This window comes from Bufo bufo, chromosome 1, assembly GCF_905171765.1.
Source record: "Bufo bufo chromosome 1, aBufBuf1.1, whole genome shotgun sequence".
Classification (NCBI taxonomy): domain Eukaryota; kingdom Metazoa; phylum Chordata; class Amphibia; order Anura; family Bufonidae; genus Bufo; species Bufo bufo.
The window spans coordinates 387,175,878-387,197,762 of NC_053389.1; the positions used below are offsets into that span (position 1 = coordinate 387,175,878).

Sequence of the window (21,885 nt, forward strand, 5' to 3'; positions counted from 1 at the left end):
ATTTTGTAGGCCAACCAGGAATCCAGATTTTCACAGTGGGCTTCACTGAATACGACTACTTTACTCTTTTTTTCAGTGACCACTTTGTAAATCTGATGGTGGAGCAAATGAACCTGTACGCCCAACAGTTCGTTGCTCAACACCCGGGCTCCTTTTTGGCTAGGACCAGTGGCTGGACTCCAGCCAGTGCAGACGAGATGAGGACATTTTGGGGCCTCGTGCTGCACATGGTACTAGTCAAAAAACCTAGTTTCAGGCATTACTGGAGTGGGGATATCCTCTACCAGACCCCACTTTAGAGTACGGCCATGACACGCTCCCGGTTTCAGGCCATCCGGAAATGCCTGCATTATGCATATAATTCAACATGTCCCCCCAAGGGGATGCTGCCTATGAAAGCCTGTACAAAATCAGGCTGTCATCGATCACTTTGGGGCTAAATTTTGATGAGTCTCTCATTGCTTTCAAGGGGAGACTCCTTTTCCTCCAGTATGTTCCCTCTAAGTGGGCGAGGTATGGCGTGAAGCTGTACAAACTTACAAGGGTACACTTACAAGTTTTGTGTGTACAAGGGGCGAGATTCCCGTATTCAACCCCCAGAATGTCCCCCCACTCTGGGTGTTAGCGGGAAACTTGTGTGGGACCTTATGCACCCACTGCTAGATAAGGGTTACCACCTGTACGTGAATAACTTTTATACTAGTATCCCCTTATTCCAGTCCCTCGCCGCCAGATCCACGTCCGTTTGTGGGACCGTGCGGAAAAATTAACGCGGCCTCTCTACCCACCCCCTCCAGGTACCTATCCCCAGGGGTGAGACCCGTGCCCTTACCAGTGGAAACCTGTTGCTGGTCAGATATAAGGACAAGAGGGATGTCCTTGTACTGTCCACAAATTACGGTAACTGCATCACCCCTGTCCCTGTGCGAGGTACCGCGGCAACGATCCTCAAGCCCAATTGTATCGTTGACTACAATCGGTATATGGGAGGAGTTGATCTCTCTGATCAAGTCCTCAATCCATGTAACGCCATGCGCAAAACCCGGGCATGGTACAAAAAAGTTGCGGTCTACTTGATACAGGTTGCCTTGTACAACTCTTTTGTGCTGTCCCAGAGCGCTGGCAACACAGGGAAATTACTTCAGTTCTATGAGGCAATCCTCAAGGACCTGATCTTTTCTGACCAGGAAAGAGCAGACCGGAGTACCTCGGGAACTGGAGGTGCCCGGATCGTCCCTGACCAACACTTTCCAGCTGTGGTCCCCCATACTGGAAAGAAGGGACGGACCCAAAAAAGGTGCAGAGTGTGTCACATGAGGGGGATACGGAAGGACACCACCACTCAGTGTGACACGTGCCCCGATCATCCGGGCCTCTGCATTATTGATTGCTTCAGGGAGTACCACACTTCCATGGAGTACTAAATTTATATTCCCCTTCCCCAATTTAGCCACTGACAATCGGAAAAAAAAAACTATGGTTCTCAGACTTGAGACACTAAAACAAAAAACAATTTTATTTTTCAAAAATATTATTTTGCAAAACTAAAATAAATAAAGTAGACATATTAGGTATCGCCGCGTCCGTAAGAATCTGCTCTATAAAAATACCCCATGACCTAACCCCTCAGATGAACACGGTCAAATAAACTTAAATAAAAACGGGGCAAAAATAGTTATTTTTTGTCACCTTACATCACAAATAGTGTAATAGCAAGTGATCAAAAAGTCATATGCCCCCCAAAATAGTGCCAATAAAACCATCCTCTCATCCCGCAAAAAATGAGCCCCTACCTAAGATAATCGGCTAAAAACTAATGTATTTTTTTTGTTTATAAAAGGATAATATAGTGTAAAACATAAATAAATAAATAGAAAGTAGACATATTAGGTATCGCCGTGTCCGTAAGAATCTGCTCTATAAAAATACCCCATGACCTAACCCCTCAGATGAACACCGTTAAAAAAAATAAAAAAAATAAAAAACTGTGCCAAAACAGCTATTTTTGGGCAAATTTTCCATTTTAAACCCTTTTTTTCCAGTAACAAAGCAAGGGTTAACAGCTAAACAAAACTTAATATTTATTACCCTGATTCTGCAGTTTACAGAAACACCCCATATGTGGTTGTAAACTGCTGTATGACCAAACGGCAGGGCGCAGAAGGAAAGGAACGCTGTATGGTTTCTGGAAGACAGATTTTGATGGCCTTTTTTTGGGGGCACCATATCCCATTTGAAGAACCCCTGACGCACCCCTATAGTAGAAACTCCATAATAGTGACCCTATCTAAGAAACTACACCCCTCAAGGTATTCAAAACTGATTTTACAAACTTTATTAACCCTTTAGGTGTTCCTCAACAGTTTATGGCAAATGGAGATGACATTTCAGAATTTCTATTTTTGGTAACCTTGCCTCACAAAAATGTAATATAGAGCAACCAAAAATCATATGTACCCTAAAAATTGTCTCAACAAAACTGCCAACTTATCCCGTAGTTTCCAAAATGGGGTCACTTTTATGGAGTTTCTACTCTTGGAGTGCATCAGAGGGGCTTCAAATGGGACATGGTGTAAATAAACCAGTCCAGCAAAATCTGCTTTTTAAAAACCACATGGCGCGCCTTTCCCTCTATGCCCTTCCGTGTGCCTGTACAGTAGTTTACAGCCACATAAGGGGTGTTAATGCAAACTACAGAATCGAGGCAATAAATATTGAGTTTGGTTTGGCTGTTAACCCTTGCTTTGTTACTGGAAAAAATGGATTAAAATGGAAAATTAGCCAATAAATTAAAATTCTTACATTTCATCTCCATTTGCCAAAAACTCTTGTGGAACACCTAAAGGGTAAACGATGTTTGTAAAATCAGTTTTGAATACCTTGAGGGGTGTAGTTTCTAGAATGCGGTCATTTTTAGGTGGTTTCTATTATGTAAGCCTCACTAAGTGACTTCAGACCTGAACTGGTCCTTAAAAAGTGGGTTTTTGAAAATTTATGAAAAATTTCTAAATTTGCTTCTAAACTTCTAAGCCTTGTAACATCCCCAAAAAATAAAATGTCATTCCCAAAATGATCCAAACATGAAGTAGACATATGGGGAATGTAAAATAATAACAATTTTTAGAGGTATTACTATGTATTGAAACTTAAAAATTTGCTAATTTTTTCAAATGTTTTGTAAATTTGGTATTTTTTTATAAATAAAAATGAATTTTGTTTACTCCATTTTACCAGTGTCATGAAGTACAATATGTGACAAAAAAAAACTATCTTAGAATGGCCTGGATAAGTCAAAGCGTTTTAAAGTTATCACCACATAAAGTGACACTGGTCAGATTTGCAAAAAATGGCCTGGTCCTTAAGGAGTTAAGTAACCGCATATCTTGAATATGGTAGAAACATAGCAATATATTGTAGCATAGAAGTACATTTAATAGAGGTACACATTTATAGATTTATAGATTAATTTTATTCTCTTTTCAAAGAACCTATTGAGCATAGTCTACGTGGTACTACAAAGTAATAGACTAGTCTACAAAGCAGTAAACATGTTTATACCTTCAATATCCTGGTTATGTCGATAAATCTTCTCTTTGTCTGGTCTTATTCCACTACGCCTGTGTACCAGTGATGCATGATGATCATGAGTAGCATCTTTCTGTGTCCAGTGATGAAGGTTTAACCTTGGAGCACGCAATTCAACCAGTTTTTCCTTTACAGATTCTTTCTGTATGACATATAATGATCATTAGTACTGTCCCTGCAGTACAGCAGCTACTTATGTGCATTATGGGAGTACAGTATGTATCTCTATTCTATGTTTGCCATAAGCTTTCTTCATGTGGACTCTAAATATAACATCAATACGGAGCTAGCATATTGGTTTGGATTAGAATAGTGCTATAGAACATGAAATATACATATACAGTATGTCCATGCAAGTCTACGACAATATCTGATACTTAAGATTAAAGTGGATTTACACTTAAAATTTTAAATCTGCCACCATTAAGATAAATGAGCGGCCTTTAGGTAAAGATATTTATTTTACTTACAGAGATATTCAAATTTTTCTAATATATTTGTGCTTCCTAAAGTCACTTGGGCAATATATGCAGCTGCCGCAAAATAGAAAAATGCCAGGATCTCTGCAAGTAATGACAATATAACTACCAAACTTTAGCTACTATTCTACCTTGTGACTCAATGTATGGAAATCTATTTTGGGTGGAAATCCTCTGATAGCACAGTTTGGCATCATCTGTGTCAGCACACAGTGGTGGAATACTGGGGGCAAGCATGAGTGCCTACATTGAACATTTGCTACAATAAAAGGAATAAATATTGCTTATATACCATTATGTAATTAATAGTGATGTACATGTTCACTAATGGGGCTCAAGGGATACTGTTTATCCTTGCAGACAGCTTCAGAGCTGATATGCAGATTTGGTCCCTTCCTTTTGAAACAAAGTTGTCTTTATAGTGCCACCTACTGGAGGTAGCTAACCTGTAGTGAATATCAGACCTTTACACGTTGTAATGCCTGTGAAAAGGTCAGACAATACCTATAGGTTACCATCACAGCAGCCAGGAATGACGAGCCTGCCGGCCGCTTCAGCCCTCAAGTGAGAAGTGCGGAACAAACAAGAGTAGGTAGTTTTTTGTTTTTTTATATGTAAAAAATGGCACACACTGGCGTCCGGCTTTACGGGGGGGGACATGAATGATGATCAGTGGTGCTGTGAGTCAGTGTGTCTGAATTCAGAAGCCCCCGCGCCAGCTATAACAGGGCAGCCAGGGGCAGCAAATAATGAGGGGCCCGGGGCAAATGAAAAAGAAATGCTCTGTGGGCCAAAAATGTTATGTATAGAGGGAGTGGGTGGGGGCAAAATGAAATATAGTAAGAGTCTCACTATATTTCATTTTGTCCCCACGTCCTCTATATATTTTAAATTTCATTTTCATTTTGCCCCCTCATTATTTTCTGCCCCTGGCTGCTCACATATGGCGGGCGCGGGCCCCCCCTCCTTTCTGAATTCAGACACACTGCCGCACGGCACAACTGATCATCATTCATCTCCACCCCATCCCTCATATGAAGCCAGTGTGTGCCATACATAAAAAAAAAATACTCTAGTGACTAGAGTATTATTATTTTTTATTGTATGGCTTCATACGGAGGGGAGGTAGGGGCAGAGGCTCGTGGGAGGACCGGAGGCTCGCGGGGGGCCCCAATTCAAAGTTTGCCCTGGGTCCCATAGAACTCTAGTTACGCCCCTGTATGGACTGTTACTAATAAGCACTTCCATTGTGGAGCGCTCATTAGTACAGTCTTTAACTCTCCCCCCACTTGTGTTAAGAAAAAGAAAAAAAACCTCACATCATCCATTTGATGGCACCGGGGTCAGGACCTGCGCTCCAGCGTAATGATGTTTCACAGCATTGACTGGAAGCAGCAGAACCTGCAAAACGCCATCATGCTGGAGCGCAAGTCATGGCCTGAGATTGCAGTGAGCAGCGAGTGTTCACTGCTTTGCGATTAAATGGATGAGGTGAGTTCTTTTTTTTTGTTTTACACAAGCAGAAAAGGGGGCATTATTAATATTAGGGGGCACTAATAAGGACATTAATAATTCTGGGGGGCACTAATGGGGGTATTACTATTAATGGGGACACTCATGGCGGCATTACTATTACTGGGGGCACCAGTGGGGGCTTTAATATTACTGGGGGGCTCTAATGGAGGTACTATTCTGGGGGGTGCTAATGGGGGCATTATTAATTCTGGGGGACACTAATTATAGCCAGGTGAACACACCATCTTAGTTTTTTCTTTTATACATTGTACAGCGCTGTGCTTGGCTGGCTGAGAGAAATCCGCATGCCACTGCTGATCAGCGAGGGTCCTAGGTGTCAGAGATGGACCTACATCAATCAGATACTAAGGAGCTATGCAGAGGGTAGGTCATCAGTATAAAACTCCCGGAAAACCCTTTTAATCTACACAGTCATGGAGAGAAAATGTGTGTTACCCTGATCAGAACATTTCTGTCCAAAAAATCTCTGCTGTTTTTGCCAAGTGACATTGGAGCTCCAGTAAAGTTATGATTACTGTATTTTTCATCACATCATTTGGATTACTCAGTTATTGTAATTGGATACTATTCTGGACCTATGACAGTGTTTCCAACAGAATGTGTACCTCCCTCCATTTTGTGCACCTACCTCCATTTTGTACTCTACTATCAAACATGCTGCCTCAAAAAGTACATGACATTAAATTGTTTTCTGTCCACAGGCATCTTTTAAAGTATAACCCACAGCCTAATTCTAGCAAGTATAAATCTGCCAGCCCCTGACTTTGCGATTTTGATGCTGAAGTGAACATAAAACAAGAAGCTCGACAATCATTAATGTGATCACAGTGACATAAATGAAAGTTATTATGCAGGAAGGGGTTAACATTAATTATGTATAAGAACTGATTCACATATTCATGTGAATACATATTTATTTGTAGTATTAATTATGATTATAATACATGTATACAGAAAGTTCCTATGACTCTATCCATAAGACTCACCTTAGTCTGTGGTTCTGCTGTACTTTCTGCAGCATTTGTGGCATCATTTGTATCTGTAAATTTATATATAAAAAGATTCTATTTGCGTTTTCCAGCATCATCATGGAGACAGTGACTTACATACAATTTAATGTTCTTGCAGCCATTATACTATTATGATGGTTATCTCTAAAAATCTATATGAAAAACAGCAATGGGTTTGCATTAAAAGAAGTATAAGACCTCTTTCACACAAATGATACGGATTGTTTCAGGATCTTTTTAGGAAAAATTAATGGTTTTGCAAGCAAGTTCAGTCAGTCTTGACTGCGATTGCATGCAATGTTTCAGTTTATTCAGCGCAGATGCAATCAGTTTTTGATGCTCGTAAAGAAAAACTGAAGAATTACAAACTAAATCTCCTAGCAGCCATCACTGAAAAACGCATTGCATCTGGATGCCTTCCGTTTTCACACAAACCCCATTCACTTCTATGGAGCCAAGGTTGTGTGAGAAATGCACAGTTTGCTAATATAACATGCTGCAATTTTTCCTAGAAGCAGAAATGATGTGAGAAAAACACAGACCAATTAAAATGAATGGGTCAGGATTCAGTCCGGATGCTATATGTTTGCTTCACGCATCGCACCTCGCTTGTGTAAAAGATGTTTAATTGGATGATTATTCAATAGCTTCTGTAACGCCCCCGAGTGGGATTACCACTCCTACACCCTGTTTCTATCTGTGTATGTTAATATTTAAACTATGCATTTATTCCAAGTGCTCCACATTGTGCATTTCCTATTTCTTTGCAGCTGTATATGTTCATGTAATGTACCTGGTTCACCAGTAGGTGGCAGCAAGCATGGCAGAGCTACAGTTAGAGACAATGGAACCCTTCTTTCCATTCTAACACTCTCTCTAAGGAAGAGTGGAGTTCTAGTTAGAGTCAGTTCAGCTTACCCCCTTCCAAGGGAGGGTGTGCAGCAGGTGCAGGTCCCTGCTGGACATGCCTTGCCCAAGCCAGCTAGAGCACCTTCAGCTCTGCTGGATGTGAAGGCCACAGCTTGTAGCCTCTGAAGCGAGGAGCAGTTTTCCCTGGATTAAGCTAGAGTCAGACTACAAAGAGAGAAGTTGCAGCAGACAGCTAAAAATAAGTTATTCAGTCAGCCTGTCAACATAGCAGAGCTGATGTAGGAGAGTTGAGTTTGTTTACCTGCCAGAGTTAATGCTAAAGCCTGCTGGGAACCAAAACAAAGCCTGAAACTGTTGGAGAAACGTTTATTCAAGTAAAGCTGTTATTAAACGTCATCACAAGGTCTGGACTCAATTTATTTCAGCACCCCCCTTTCATTGCTTCGGGGCCAACGCCTGGGGTCCAGCGTTTCCAGGTAGAAGCATCGTGACATGTTCACAAGTAAACTTAAGGGAGATTTAGGCCCCCTTACACCACTCTGGCATTCCTACACCTGGGTACCATCCACAATATCACTCAAAGGGGCCCTGTGCCCTTGTTGCTTCATTGCAACTGGCGTCACAAAACAAGAACTAGTACTCTTAAAGGGCCCTGAGGGGAGGCGCCTGCTGCAAATTTTGGCATCACAAACAGGATTTACATGTGTGTCCTTGTACCACAAAGCCCACAGAACAGGATCTGACCAGGATAAATCTGTGTGCCCTTGGATTATACTGCCTATATGATTTACAAAAACCACTTCAAGAATGACTTTATCGAATTTGCTGTGGAGTGGCAGGCACAAAACTGTGCACGCTGGCGTCCGAAGGGTTAGTCAGCCATCTTTAACTTTGATGGCGCAGCTTCTTCTTGCACAGTCAGAGCGGGAAATTAAAGGAACGCCCCCATCTAGAGCGCGAAAATCCATCCCTGCCCACAGGGAACAACCTCAAAGAGAAGGTAAGTGGAGATTCCTCCCCAAAAGCCCCTCCTTCTTCACAAGTAGGGATGGCTCGGAAAGAAGATAAGATGGGGGTGCCAAAGCCCAACAGGAACGAGATGGTTTATGGGACTGACTTGCCTGGCCTGTGCAACGACCTACAGGAGATCCAGGTGTTGCAGATAGTCTGGAGACCCAAACCTGGGTCCGGAGCCTCCTCTGAGCCGGCTGGCCCAGCGGAGGCGGCAGGAGTTACCACTCTGCTGCCCAGGAAGAGCGAGGCCTACAACAGCCTGAATCCAATAGTGCCCCAGAAAGTCACGGCCTACGCCTTCAACACCTGGGACTACCGCAGGGCCATTGAGAACTGGGTGGTCCAGTTGTTGGACCGACCTCTGCACCACGATCCAGTACTGGAGCGAAGGACCGGGACCGTGGTCTGGTTTTCTGTAGAAAGAGGTACAGGATTTATTCAATATGATGAGACTGGGACGGAGCTTTTTGTCAACCGCCGCTCCGTAAAACGTCCTTATTTACCGCAGGCCCGGAACAGCCTGTACAAAGGGGAACAAGTCGAAAACATCCCGAATGTGTCTTCAAAAGGCCCCTTTGCTTCTGGGGTGAATCTTCTAGCTAAGCCCCTTGTTCCAGTGGCAGCACAGCTGGCAGCAGCTGTACGTGTGACATACCTGCGGGAGACCGCAGGGGGAGTGCTATGTTTCGGTGACAAACCCCAACCGGAGCCTCTCATCCCAGGACTGCCTGCACCCCGAACAACCATTCAGCATTTGGGAAGTGTGTCAAGCACTTCCTTCATGTTTAGCCCCGCAGTGGTGGTGTACCAACTGCCTTGGCAGTTGGAGCCACTGATGAGGAGGGTCATCCCAGAATAGTCCTTGAAACAACATGGAGAAGAGGACTTAACAGAAGTCATTCAGTTAGCCTATCAGCATAGCAGAGCCAGAGAGCAACTGATGTAGCAGAGTTGAGTTTGTTTGCCTGCCATGGTTAATTCTAAAGCCTGCTGGGAACCAAAACAAAGCCTGAAACTGTTGGAGAAATGTTTATTCAAGTAAAGCTGCTATTGAACTTCATCACAAGGTCTGGACTTAATTTATTTCATCATTCCCTTCATCAACAACCCCCCTTTCATTGCTTTGGGGCCAACGCCTGGGGTCCAGCGTATCCAAGTAGGAGCACCGTGACACATGCACAAGTACACTTAAAGGGACATTTAGGCCACCTTACACCACTCTGGCATTCCTACACCTACATTCCTACATTCCTTCATTGCAACTGCCGCCACAAAACAAGTACTAGTACTCTTAACCTCTTGGGGACACATGACGTACCGGTATGTCATGAGTATTTCCGATCACCGCCGTGCGGCAGGGGGTGATCGGAACTGGGTGCCTGCTGAAATCAATCAGCAGGCACCCTGGGACAATGCCGAGGGGAGTCCTGTGACCCCCCCGTATCGGCGACCGCTGCAAACCGCAGGTCTATTCAGACCTGCGGTTTGCAGCGCTGTCGGAAGTTTCTGATCCCTGCGGTCTGCGACCGCGGGGATCAGAAACTTCAAAATGACCTAAATTTTAAATTTTACCCCCCCCCCCTGTAACCCTCATTATCTGCCAGCAAGCGGTGCATGGGGGGAGTTGCGGGCGGTGCTGGGCTTTGGGCGTGCGATCATCCCGTCCGCCCCCTCTAATTTTCAGGATGACCGAGCAGTTAGCAAGCAGAGTATCAGCACATTGCTGACACTCTGCTTGAAACGGCTGATATCTGTGCTGTGATGTCAGCCGTTTAACCCCTTCCATCCCGTGGTCCGTAGGAACCGCTGCATGGAAGGGGTTAACAGGGAGGGAGCTCCCTCACTCTCCCATCGGGGGCTGCTGTGCCTTTTCAGCCCCCGCTCTGTTGTGGCAGCGGGTGATGGTTACCATGGCAACCGGACGCCTTCACAGGCTAAAGCAGAAGTCTGAATAGACTAAGTGTAAAGTGAAAATACAGTGCAGTACACTATATAGTGTACTGTACTGTATTATACAGACATCAGACCCACTGGATCTTCAAGAACCAAGTGGGTCTGGGTAAAAAAAAAGGAAACCTACCTACCTACGCATATTAGGTATCGCAGCATCCGTAATAACCTGCTCTATAAAAAATATCACATGACCTAACCCCTCAGGTGAATACCGTAAAAAAAAAAAACAACGGTGTTTGTCACCTTACATCACAAAAAGTGTAATAGCACCCCAAAATAGTGCCAATAAAACAGTCATCTCATCCCGAAAAAATCATGCCACACCCTACCTAAGATAATCGCCAAAAAACTGGAAAAACTATGGCTCTCGGACTATGGAGACACTAAAACATGATTTTTGTTGTTTCAAAAATGAAATAATTGTGTAAAACTTACATTAAAAAAAAGTAGACATATTAGGTATAGCCGCATCCGTAATAACCTGCTCTATAAAAAATACCACATGATCTAACCTGTCAGATGAATGTTGTAAGTAACAAAAAATAAAAACGGTGCCAAAACAGCTATTTCTTATTACCTTGCCTCACAAAAAGTGTAATATTGAGCAACCAAAAATCATATGTACCCTAAAATAGTACCAAATAAACTTCCACCCTATCCCATAGTTTCCAAAATGGGGTAATTTTTTTGAGGAGTTTCTACTCTAGGGGTGCATCAGGGGGGCTTTAAATGTGACATGGTGTAAAAAAAAACAGTCCAGCAAAATATGGCATTCCTTTCCTTCTGCGCCCTGCCATGTGCCCTTACAGCAGTTTACGAGCACATATGGGGTGTTTTTGTAAACTACAGGATCACGGCCATAAATATTGAGTTTTGTCTGGCTGTTGACCCTTGTTTTGTAACTGGAAAAAAAAATTTTTTTATGGAAAATCTGCCAAAAAAGTTAAATTTTGAAGTTTTATCTCTATTTTCCATTAATTCTTGTGGAACACCTAAAAGGTTAACAAATTTAGTAAAATCAGTTTTGCATACCTTGAGAGGTGTAGTTTCTAAAATGGGGTCACTTTTTTGGAGTTTCTACTCTAGGGGTGCATCAGGGGGGCTTCAAATGGGACATGGTGTCAAAAAAACTGTCTGCAATCTGCCTTCCAAAAACGTATGGCATTACTTTCCTTCTGCGCCTTGCCGTGTGGCCGTACAGCAGTTTACGACCACATATGGGGTGTTACTGTAAACTATAGAATCAGGGCCATAAATATTGAGTTTTGTTTGGCTGTTAACCCTTGCTTTGTAACTGGAAAAAATTTATTCAAATGGACAATCTGCCCAAAAAGTAAAATTTTGAAATTTGATATCTATTTTCCATTAATTCTTGTGGAACACATAAAGGGTTAACAAAGTTTGTAAATACCTTGAGGGGTGTAGTTTGTAAAATGGGGTCATTTTTGGGTGGTTTCTATTATGTAAGCCTCACAAAGTGACTTCAGACCTGAACTGGTCCTGAAAAAGTGGGTTTTAGAAATTTTCTGAAAAATTTTAAGATTTGCTTCTAAACGTCTAAGCCTTGTAACGTCCCCAAAAAATTAAATGGTATTCCCAAAATGATCCAAACATAAAAGTATACATATGGGGAATGTAAATTAATAACTATTTTTGGATGTATTACTATGTATTATAGAAGTGGAGATATTGAAACTTGGAAATTTTCAAATTTTTAAAATATTTTGGTAATTTTTTTTTTTTTTAAATACGTAAAAATGAATTTTTTTTACTCCCTTTTACCAGTGTCATGAAGTACAATATGTGACGAAAAAACAATCTCAGAATGGCCTGGATAAGTAAAAGCGTTTTAAAGTTATTCACACATATAGTGACACTTGTTGTGCGATTTCATACGTATACAATATTATCTAATGACATTATAACCAAAATGAATGCTCATCTCATTGCCTTTAAGAATAAAATCAGCCTGAACCAAAGTTCTATTATGTGGCTGAGGAAGCCAAGATGAGTTCATGCAAGTTCAGTTTATATAAAAATAATTGTGAACATAAACGGACATTGTATTTAAAAGTTATTGTTAAGGATATGGGTTTATCTATGGGGAGTATACCAACTTCCTAAGACATGTCTGTCTGGAGGGAACAAGGTTGTTTCATGGATAAGCCATGACGTGATAAGGATTCATATCCTTGAGGCACACCTGCTGTATGAGGTTCAATTTATATATTCATAATTATATTATATATATCTCTGTATGGTATATTTAGTTTACAACATATGTTAATCAATAATTCATATAATGTGTTATCAATGTGTAACAATGTATTGATTTATATAGATATTATACCATGTATTTATCATTTAGAAGGTATTGTAGAAGGTACAGAAACATTGAAGTACGTTTATGTTAATTGGATTTCTGAGAAGAGTAAATGTTATTTCAAAACAATAGTTATTCATGGATGTAGATAAGTGAAATGTACAAATTCTGATGCCAAGCATCAAAGCAGTTATATAAAATTTTCATCAAGTCAATCTATATTTCAAAAAGATAGGAGAAGACAGCCAACTCCAACAAGTCCAGGATATAGGTAATTAAAAGTGTCAGGAAAAGACCTTCCTCAATGATGTATATTAAAAAAAGTCAAGGAGGTCATGTGAACATATTATTAGATATTTAGTTTTAATGCTTAAAAGTTGTGATGTTCATCTGCAGTACCGCAGTGCCATCTGGAGGCAGATGGACAATATTATATTATTTCATTATTTGTTCTATACCATATTAGGAGTTAATATGACATCATGGTGTTATTAGCATGCGAATACACCCACCATTACCTGATTAGGAATCCCTAATCTAAAAGGGGATGATTCTTAGATAAGGGGGGAATAATTACTTGTGTACAGAGCATTAGGGAGATCCAGGGATCCATATTAAGCCATAGATCCTTCCATCCATCCATTCAATCAAAAAGAAAACTTTACCAGAAGAAACTTGGATTATTTTTTTGGATTACTAGGAAAGTTCTTCAGAACTGGTCCCATTTGAACTCTGTCTACCTTTGACCCAGTAACGTATATTTTGTTTACTGCTCGTGATATTAATAAGATATTTCTCTCGGTATGTAGCTAAGAGTCCCCATACTGTGGGAATATATAGTGTTAGGTGCCTCCATAATGCTGATTATTCCCTTGGCAAAGATGCATATTGCTAATGAAAGATCTGACATTATTTGAAACGAGGACTAAACCCTTGGAAAGTTATTTTCCATAGTCTGATTGCCGAGCTGAATATTTTATCATATTAATATCATATATTTTTGATTGGTCATAGGAAAACAGAGTCAAGGGATAACAGTTATTTTCCTGTATAATCCGTGTTTTATTGTTATAGCCTGTTTGATAAACAGAAGATCCTAAGTTTCTCTTGGTATATGAGTCTGTTTGTTAAAAGTATGACACGGGTTGTCATAAATCAATAAATCATACTGTGCTGATCAGATAGGGGTGTGTTAACACCACCGTATGGTACATTTTGGGTATTATTTTGTAACTTCATCATTTGTTTTGCAATTGAATTGATTTTTATATTCTTTGTTTTATAATAAACGATTATATATTTTTGCATTTACAATTGTCCCTTTGTTTCACTGCTTGCACAAATCAAATTAAGATACTTGATAAAAAGAACTTAGAGGCGTGTTTATGTCCGCCCGAAGGATAATATAATTTCAATGGTTTTTTTTATTCTCTCTTTTATATGAAGATTTTTTTTATATAGTAGATATATGACACACTGGTCAGATTTGCAAAAAATGGCCTGGTCCTTAAAGAGGACCTTTCACCCATTATGACAATGTGAACTAAGTATACATACATGGAGAGCGGCCAATCGCATTGCAGAGCTCACAGCCTGGGAGAAAAGAACCTCCCAGGCTGTGAGCTCTGCGCTGCGATTGGCCAGCGCTACAGCAGAACAAGGGCTGACTCCGCCTACCATAACTTAGTGACTGAAATCTCCGCCTACCATAACTTAGTGAGCGAAGATACCGGAGGGCATAACGGGAGAACGGAGCGGCGCCGAGGGATAATAGTAAGTGCAGTGAGATCCCCGGGCGCCGCTCTCCATGTCTGTATACTTAGTTCACATTGTCATAATGGGTGAAAGGTCCTCTTTAAGGTGAAAATGAGCCCGGTCCATAAGGAGTTAAAGGGCCCTGGGGGGAAAATGGCAACAGAGACTTTAAGTTCCGGTTGTCAGGTTACAGCAAGAAAATCAGCTCTGGAGAAAACTGCTGCTCAAATGGAATACTGTATAGTCAGACTGTCGTTATAGCAAAAAGCAGAGGCGTAGTTAAAGGCTTATGGGCCCTGGAGCAAGAATTCATCTTGGGCCCCCCTTCCCTCAGGGCTTAGGGGCCAAGGGCAGTGAAGCACATAGCCTTCGTGCTGCTTGAGGCAAACATTGAAACAGCACCCCCGCCAGGCCAAATTCTTGACCTAACCCCTTCCCTACAGTCAGAGGTGTAACTTGACCAGCATGCACTTTCTATAATACCAGTGTCTTCTTATGTGGCACAAGGGTCTTTGGGCCCCCTCAGGCTCCTGGGCCGGTAGCGACATCTAACCTGAACCACCTTTAGCTACTCCCCTGGCAAAAAGGATTTAAAAAAATTATAATTCAGTTCAGACTGGCAGCAAAACATCAATTTTAGAACCTGCTGCAAGTTTTTCAATCCACAGCATTCATTGTCTAAGCTTTTTTGTGGTTTTCCTTGTTGAGTTCTCTGAGGAAAACTGTAAAAACTGTAATTGTTTTACCACAATTGTGGTTTCTCAATTCTTTCAGAATTACAACAGCAGATCATATCATTAGCACATGATATGCTCATGTGGTTGTGGTGTTGAGACATTTTGGCAGAAAGGGGCTTAAAATATTGCAAGTGACCTTCTGCCATTTGTGTCAAAGTATAAGGCTGCAATCTCTCGCTGCCTTCAATAATGCTCAGTGTGGTCCATTCTGATGCCACCAGTAGTCGTTCTAAAACCTAATAGGCAAGGAACTTTAAAGGGAATGTGTCAGAAGAAAATCATCTATTGTTATAATCATGTTTTTATGTTAAACATATATTTTTTTTAAAAAAATTGTTCTTTTTGTTTAATTTTACATGTCTTACACATAAGTCTATCGGGGTCATTTATTAAGACCAGAGTTTTAGACACCGGTCTTAATAACCCTGTGCTGGCGGTTGATGCGCTGGCCGTGTGACATGCTTAAATCTGCACCAGCTCCCTCGCTGGTGTAGATTTAACTCATTTTCTACGCCAAAAAAAGACATAAAAAAGAATAAATTTGGCCAGACTGCCCCCTTACCCGCCTACACCATGCCCCCCCTTTTCCGCCACCTTTTCCGGCATGACCTGGGAAAAGTTGTAGATTCGGCCGCAAATCCCCTTTGCAACTGAATCTGCTACAAAAGAATGCCAAAAAATGGCGTGCTTCTCTTCATAAATGACCCCCTATATCTTTAAAAAAATTATTAAAATCATGCCGTTTTCACAGTAACCACTAGGCCTAAAATATGTCAAGGCATTCTGTAGCTATCTCACTATCATCACAGACAGGATTGCAATGACTGATATCACCTAAGTATAGATAACACAGGATCCACCGTTCAAAATAGGTCATATCACTGCTTATCTACTGCCTCCTAACCTCTGCACAGGACACATTTTAGGCCTAGCTGCCAGTATGTAAACTGCCTTTCTCCAAAATTTCTCCAGAATCAAATTATCTAAGATTCGGATTCTATAGAATCCGAATTTTTCCAAAAATTCTGCTCAAATTGTGGTTTTATGTAATCGATTAGCTCATCTCTACATCAATCATAAAAAAAATGAAAAAAAAATTCTAAATAAAATTTTAAACATAAAAATTTGATTTAAATAATAGGTCATTTTGAGATGACAAATTCCCCTTTAACAAAGCCACAATAATAATAATGATGATATGATTACTTTTATTCTAGATCAACTTTACAGGATGATAGGCTGAATTGGATGGATGAATTGGATGGGGAAGCTTCATCAAAACTGTCTGAAGGAAAACTGGCTTACTTGTGCAAAGCGACCAAATTCCACCTTTCATTTTACAGACCTCTTTTTGGAAAATAAAGGGTGAAATGTGATTGGTTGCTATGGGCAACTAATACAATTTTCCTTTACACAAGGCTTGATAAATCTCCCCTATGTCTTTTTTCAGCCTTACAAACTATGGGGGTCATTTATTTCAAAATATATGACATTTTTGGGCGTATTTAAGGCACAGATTTTGTCGTGGTGGGAAAAGGACCTTCTCATTTACCATTTTCTATGCCAGTTTATGGTCTTGAAAATCATCTTAAACCACACCAGCAAGGGAGCTGACGTAGTTTAAACCATGTCGCACGGCATGGGGAACCAAGGGCCAAAGTTATGTAGAGGCCTGCACCTCTACATAGGCGCATCCGCAACCAGTGAAGGGGTATTAAGACCATATTATAAATCTCTGGTCTTAAGAAATGACCCCCTATGTTACTATGTTATTTTGATCCAGTGGTTGTATTTCACTCTACTAGTTCCTAGTGGTTTTGCCATGGTTAAAAAGTGTAACAGTCTGTGTAATACGTAAGAATCCTTTAATGGGCTCTATCTCTGACACAATAATGGGCCCTAATGGTTCTGCTGAAGACAACCACATTTGGAGCTGACTTTGGTGCCACCATATTCTGCTTCTTATAAGCTGACTCACAAATAACTTACTGGACTTGATATGTCCTGTGTGTGCAATTATATCAAAGATGACAAGTACATTAGAGGGGTTATCCAATAGTAGAAATACCTCCTACAATGTCCGGGCCCCTCCTATAGATGATACCTACCTTGTCCCCGGGACCTGCGTCCCTCCGGATCGCTGCACGGCCACTGCTGAATCTCCCCATCATGCAGATCAAACTGCGTCACCCGCAATGCTAGGGAGGCTAGTCACCATCGTGGCCTGCTATTGGCTGCTTCCCCCATCGCCAGATGTTTTGATGCGCTCAAAGGGGAGATGCACTAGCGGCCGTGCTGAGATCCGGAGGAATAGCAGGGGCCCGATCATTGTGGGGAATATTTCTACTATTGGATAACCCCTTTAAAAGTAGTCAAGTATACGTTTGGATGGTAAATACAAAAAAATCTGCAGCACTCGCCATTTGTAGAAAATCCAGTGATGGTTTTATTCCATAAAACAGCAAGGTGATGCAACGTTTCGACCTTCCTCGGTCTTTTTCAATATTTGCTTGAAAAAGACCGAGGAAGTGCGAAACGTTGCATCACCTTGCTGTTTTATGGAATAAAACCATCACTGGATTTTCTACAAATGGCGAGTGCTGCGGATTTTTTTGTATTTATCTGACATTGGGATCATCAGCCAAGATCCACATCTGCTTGCACCACCACCACCACCTTTTAAGGTATCTTTTATGGTTTTCCCAATTGCTTGTTGAGTCCAGTAGTGCTGCCAGAACTCTGCATATACTGGATGGAAGATGGGCCATTCTGAAATTTCCTATGGTGAGCAGAAGGAACCCCGGACTGATGGTCACAATGGCATGCAAGTTTGCAGTGGTTTTCCATTTACGCTTTATTTTTATTTATTTTTTATCACAGTGCCACTATAACCTGGCCCCATACTAAGGATTTGTAGCCCTAAACATTGGCTGAATGCAAATCAAGTTTACAAGAGCTAATGGAGGTAAGTTGTCTTACCTGTATGAACCTGTAAAACAAGAGTCTGTCCGGCCACTTCACTGACAAAGGCAGTGTGGTCTAAAGCACAAGACTCGCCCATCTGTTTGAAAGAAAAATATCACAACCAGTTATTTCCATAATCTGATAAGATTAATAAAAAATAAGAAAAAAAAAATATATATATACTAAAGATCACTAGCCTTTACGCTTTGTTCTATTAAGGCTTCTTTCACACTACAGTATGTCGATTTCAGTGTTTTGCGTTCCGTTTTTCACGGATCCGTTGTTCCGTTTTTTTCCTTTCCGTTGTGTTTCCGTTTCGGTTCCGTTTTTCCGTATGGCATATACAGTATACAGTAATTACATAGAGAAAATTGGGCTGGGCATAACATTTTCAATAGATGGTTAAAAAAAAAACGGAACGGAAATGGAAGACATACGGATGCATTTCCGTATGTGTTCCTTTTTTTTGCGGACCCATTGACTTGAATGGAGCCACGGAACTTGATTTGCGACCAAATATAGGACATGTTCTATCTTTCAACGGAAAAACGGAAATACAGAAACGGAATGCATACAGAACACATTCCGTTTTTTTGCGGAACCATTGAAAAGAATGGTTCCACATACGGACCGTATACGGAACGCAAAAGACGGCCCGCAAAACGGAAACAAAAAACGGTAGTGTGAAAGAGGCCTAAAGAAGTGGTTTGGTCTCATTATGAAACTAGACAATTATGGGCAAGACCTAAGTTAAAAAATAAGCCAATACTTACTTAGTAGATCCAGCACCACTGCTCCATTTCTCCTCATCAGGATATATTTACCCACTTGCATTGGTGACTACATTTTGGGGTCCCACTGTACAGCTACATACAAATATTACCTGACCTCAATTCAGAAAGCCCTAAAACTGTAGCAAACACATTTTTTTCTGTAGTAGCCCGCTGCCTAGCCCATGTGTCCTGTCTTCATACACGTTCACACAGTGTGCAGTCACTCAGCATAAACCATTCCTGTCTTCCAAATAAGAGGACTGTTCTTTGTAGTCTAACTTGTTTATTGGTCAACAGGTACATATGTGATTGATAATATATGTGCCTCAGGCTGTTCTTTCCAGGAGCCTCTCTCAGGATCCTGTTGACTTGTCCTTGCCTTGAACACATGGTCACACAGTAGCAGGGGGCAGCAAGATGCTGCAAAATGGCTATGGGGGTCCCTCAGCGACTTCACGAAGGTGGGTCCCTGGGGAAAGAGGAAGCTGGCTGGTCTGCCTCTGTGCCTAGAAGTCATCTTAGCCACCAAACCCATCTATAATTAGTGATAAGCGAAGTTTTGAAAAATTTGATTCGGCAGCTTCGCCGAACGTCAACAAGAAATTCGGTTTGTTGCGAATTACCTTGTCATCAATCGCTTTTGTTGTATGGAGCGGGCGCAATGATGGGGAACCGCAATCGTGCCACCCCCGTCATTTAACCCCTCAAATGCCGTGATCAACGCTGATCACGCCATCTGAGACTCACATTCAGGTGCTCTAAGGTTAATCCAGGGTTAAAAAATAAAAAAAATTACTCACTAACGTGATCACATGGTGACGTCATCAGGCTCACCGCAAATCCTCTTGCGTTTTTTTTAATCAAGACGGGAGTGGCTGGCCTATCCGCGATCAAGTGGATGAGGTGAATATAATTTTTTTTTTTTCAGACATTTTAGGAATAAATAATTTGTTACCACTAAGCGCGTGGAAATTCTAATTTGTGGCAAATTGGATTTTTCCTAAACTTCAGATCTAATTCCACTCTGGATGCTTCGATTTGTTCAACACTATCTACAATAATAATACGCTGGGTAGTTTGTTAAATAATACTCAGTTCTTATATGGACACTTAGGGTCCATTCACACGTCCGTGTGTGTTTTGCGGATCCACAGATCCGCAAAACACGGGCACCGGCAATGTGCGTTCCGCATTTTGCGGACCGCACATCGCTGGCACTTAATAGAAAAGGCCTAATCTTGTCCGCAATTGCGGACATGAATAGGACATGTTCTATTTTTTTCGGGAACGGAATTGCGGACCTGGAAATGTGGATCCGCAATTTCGGATCCGGGCAGCACATCGTGCGGCCCCATAGAGATGAACGGGTCCGCAATTCCGTTCCGCAAAATGCGGAACAGAATTGCGGACGTGTGAATGGACCCTTAAGCTGGTTGAGATGCTGTAAGCTGCCTGTCTGTATGTACAGTAGATCAGTCTACTGTGCCATGTGGCACTCTTACAGAGGGTAGGGAACTGGGGGCCCAACCTTGTTCGGGGGCCCACTGAGAGATTTACCTGTTCTCCCATGGGCCAGTGACTTGGTGCAGAAGTCATATCTTGTCAACATGACGTCACCAGTGCTCAGTGGTTTGCACTGGTACTTGCTGCAATCCGACCAAGGACAATATCTGCATGGGGTTTGTATGTTCTGCCCGTGTTTGCGTGGGTTTCCACCGTGTACGCCGGTTTCTTCCCACACTCCAAAGAAATACTAATAGATTGTGAGCCCTTTTGGGGACAGCATATTGCTAATCTGTAAAGTGATGCAGAATATGTCACTGCTATATAAGTGAGTATAATAATAGTCTATGGACCAAATTTATCAAAACTGCCTGAGCTCTGATTGGTTGCTATGGGCAACTAAGACACTTTTACTGTTAGACAGTTTTGATAAATAAGGCCCTGTATGTTGAGAGCACTTTCTCTAATATTGTGTAGGGCAGAAAAAAAATACTATGACATGCTGAGCATACACATTGATTAAACCTGGCAGATTCCATCAAATTATGACAGGATCCTTTGAAAATATAATTTGTCTGAGGCCCTTTTGGCAGTAGATGTTGGAAGAATATAGTCAAGGAGTTGTTCAAGTTTCTTACATCAGATAGTCTCCCACTTCTTAGAAGCTCAGAAGAAATATATGTGTATACTGAGTTGAACCGAACAGGAAGTTTGGAGAGAAATAACCGTTTAGCTATTATATGTGTATTGCTAGCTTCAATCTGGTCTTTACCACATGGTAGAAGACAAGGTCATAATAGGTTGGAAGATTTGTTTTTTCCAAATTAATATGCCAGGATGAGCAGCATGAGATGGCTAGCTATCTATCTTTGAAAACAAAAACCCCTAAATTTTGCCTTAGGCCAAGTACTGACTTCAGTTATTTGGTCAGTTATTTCCATCAGTTAGGCCTCATGCACACGACCGTTCTGTTTTTTGCGGTCCGCAAACCGCGGATCCGCAAAAAACGGAAGCCGCCAGTGTGCCTTCTGCAATTTGCGGAACGGAACGGGCGGCCCATTGTAGAAGTGCCTATTCTTGTCCACAAAACGGACAAGAATAGGACATGTTCTATTTTTTTTGCGGACCACGGAATGGAGCAACGGATGCGGACAGCACACGCAAAAACGGCGGCTCAGATGCGGACCCAAACAACGACCGTGTGCATGAGGCCTTATTGTAAGCCAAAACCAGATCCGAGCCTTATTTATGAGTAGGCTTCATTAGTCATTTTGGCTCACAATAAATGATGGAAATAACTGACCAATTAACTGAAGTGAGAACCTAGCCTAAGGCCGAATGCACACGGCCGTGTTCCGCTCTCGGCCGCGGAACACGGCCGTG

The 21,885-nt window shown here is 41.6% G+C and overlaps 1 protein-coding gene across 2 annotated transcripts in view; it reads right to left on the bottom strand.

Moving 5' to 3' along the window:
* The window catches only part of RGS14 (regulator of G protein signaling 14), a 164,928-nt gene that overhangs the window by 12,762 nt on the left and 130,281 nt on the right, over positions 1–21,885 (bottom strand). For both annotated transcript variants that reach the window (XM_040405553.1, XM_040405545.1), the window contains 3 exons: positions 18,242–18,323; positions 6,587–6,639; positions 3,559–3,727 (listed from right to left, as the gene is read on the bottom strand). In XM_040405553.1, coding sequence (XP_040261487.1) covers positions 3,559–3,727; positions 6,587–6,639; positions 18,242–18,323 — 304 coding nt within the window. The remainder of the gene's footprint in view (positions 1–3,558; positions 3,728–6,586; positions 6,640–18,241; positions 18,324–21,885) is intronic.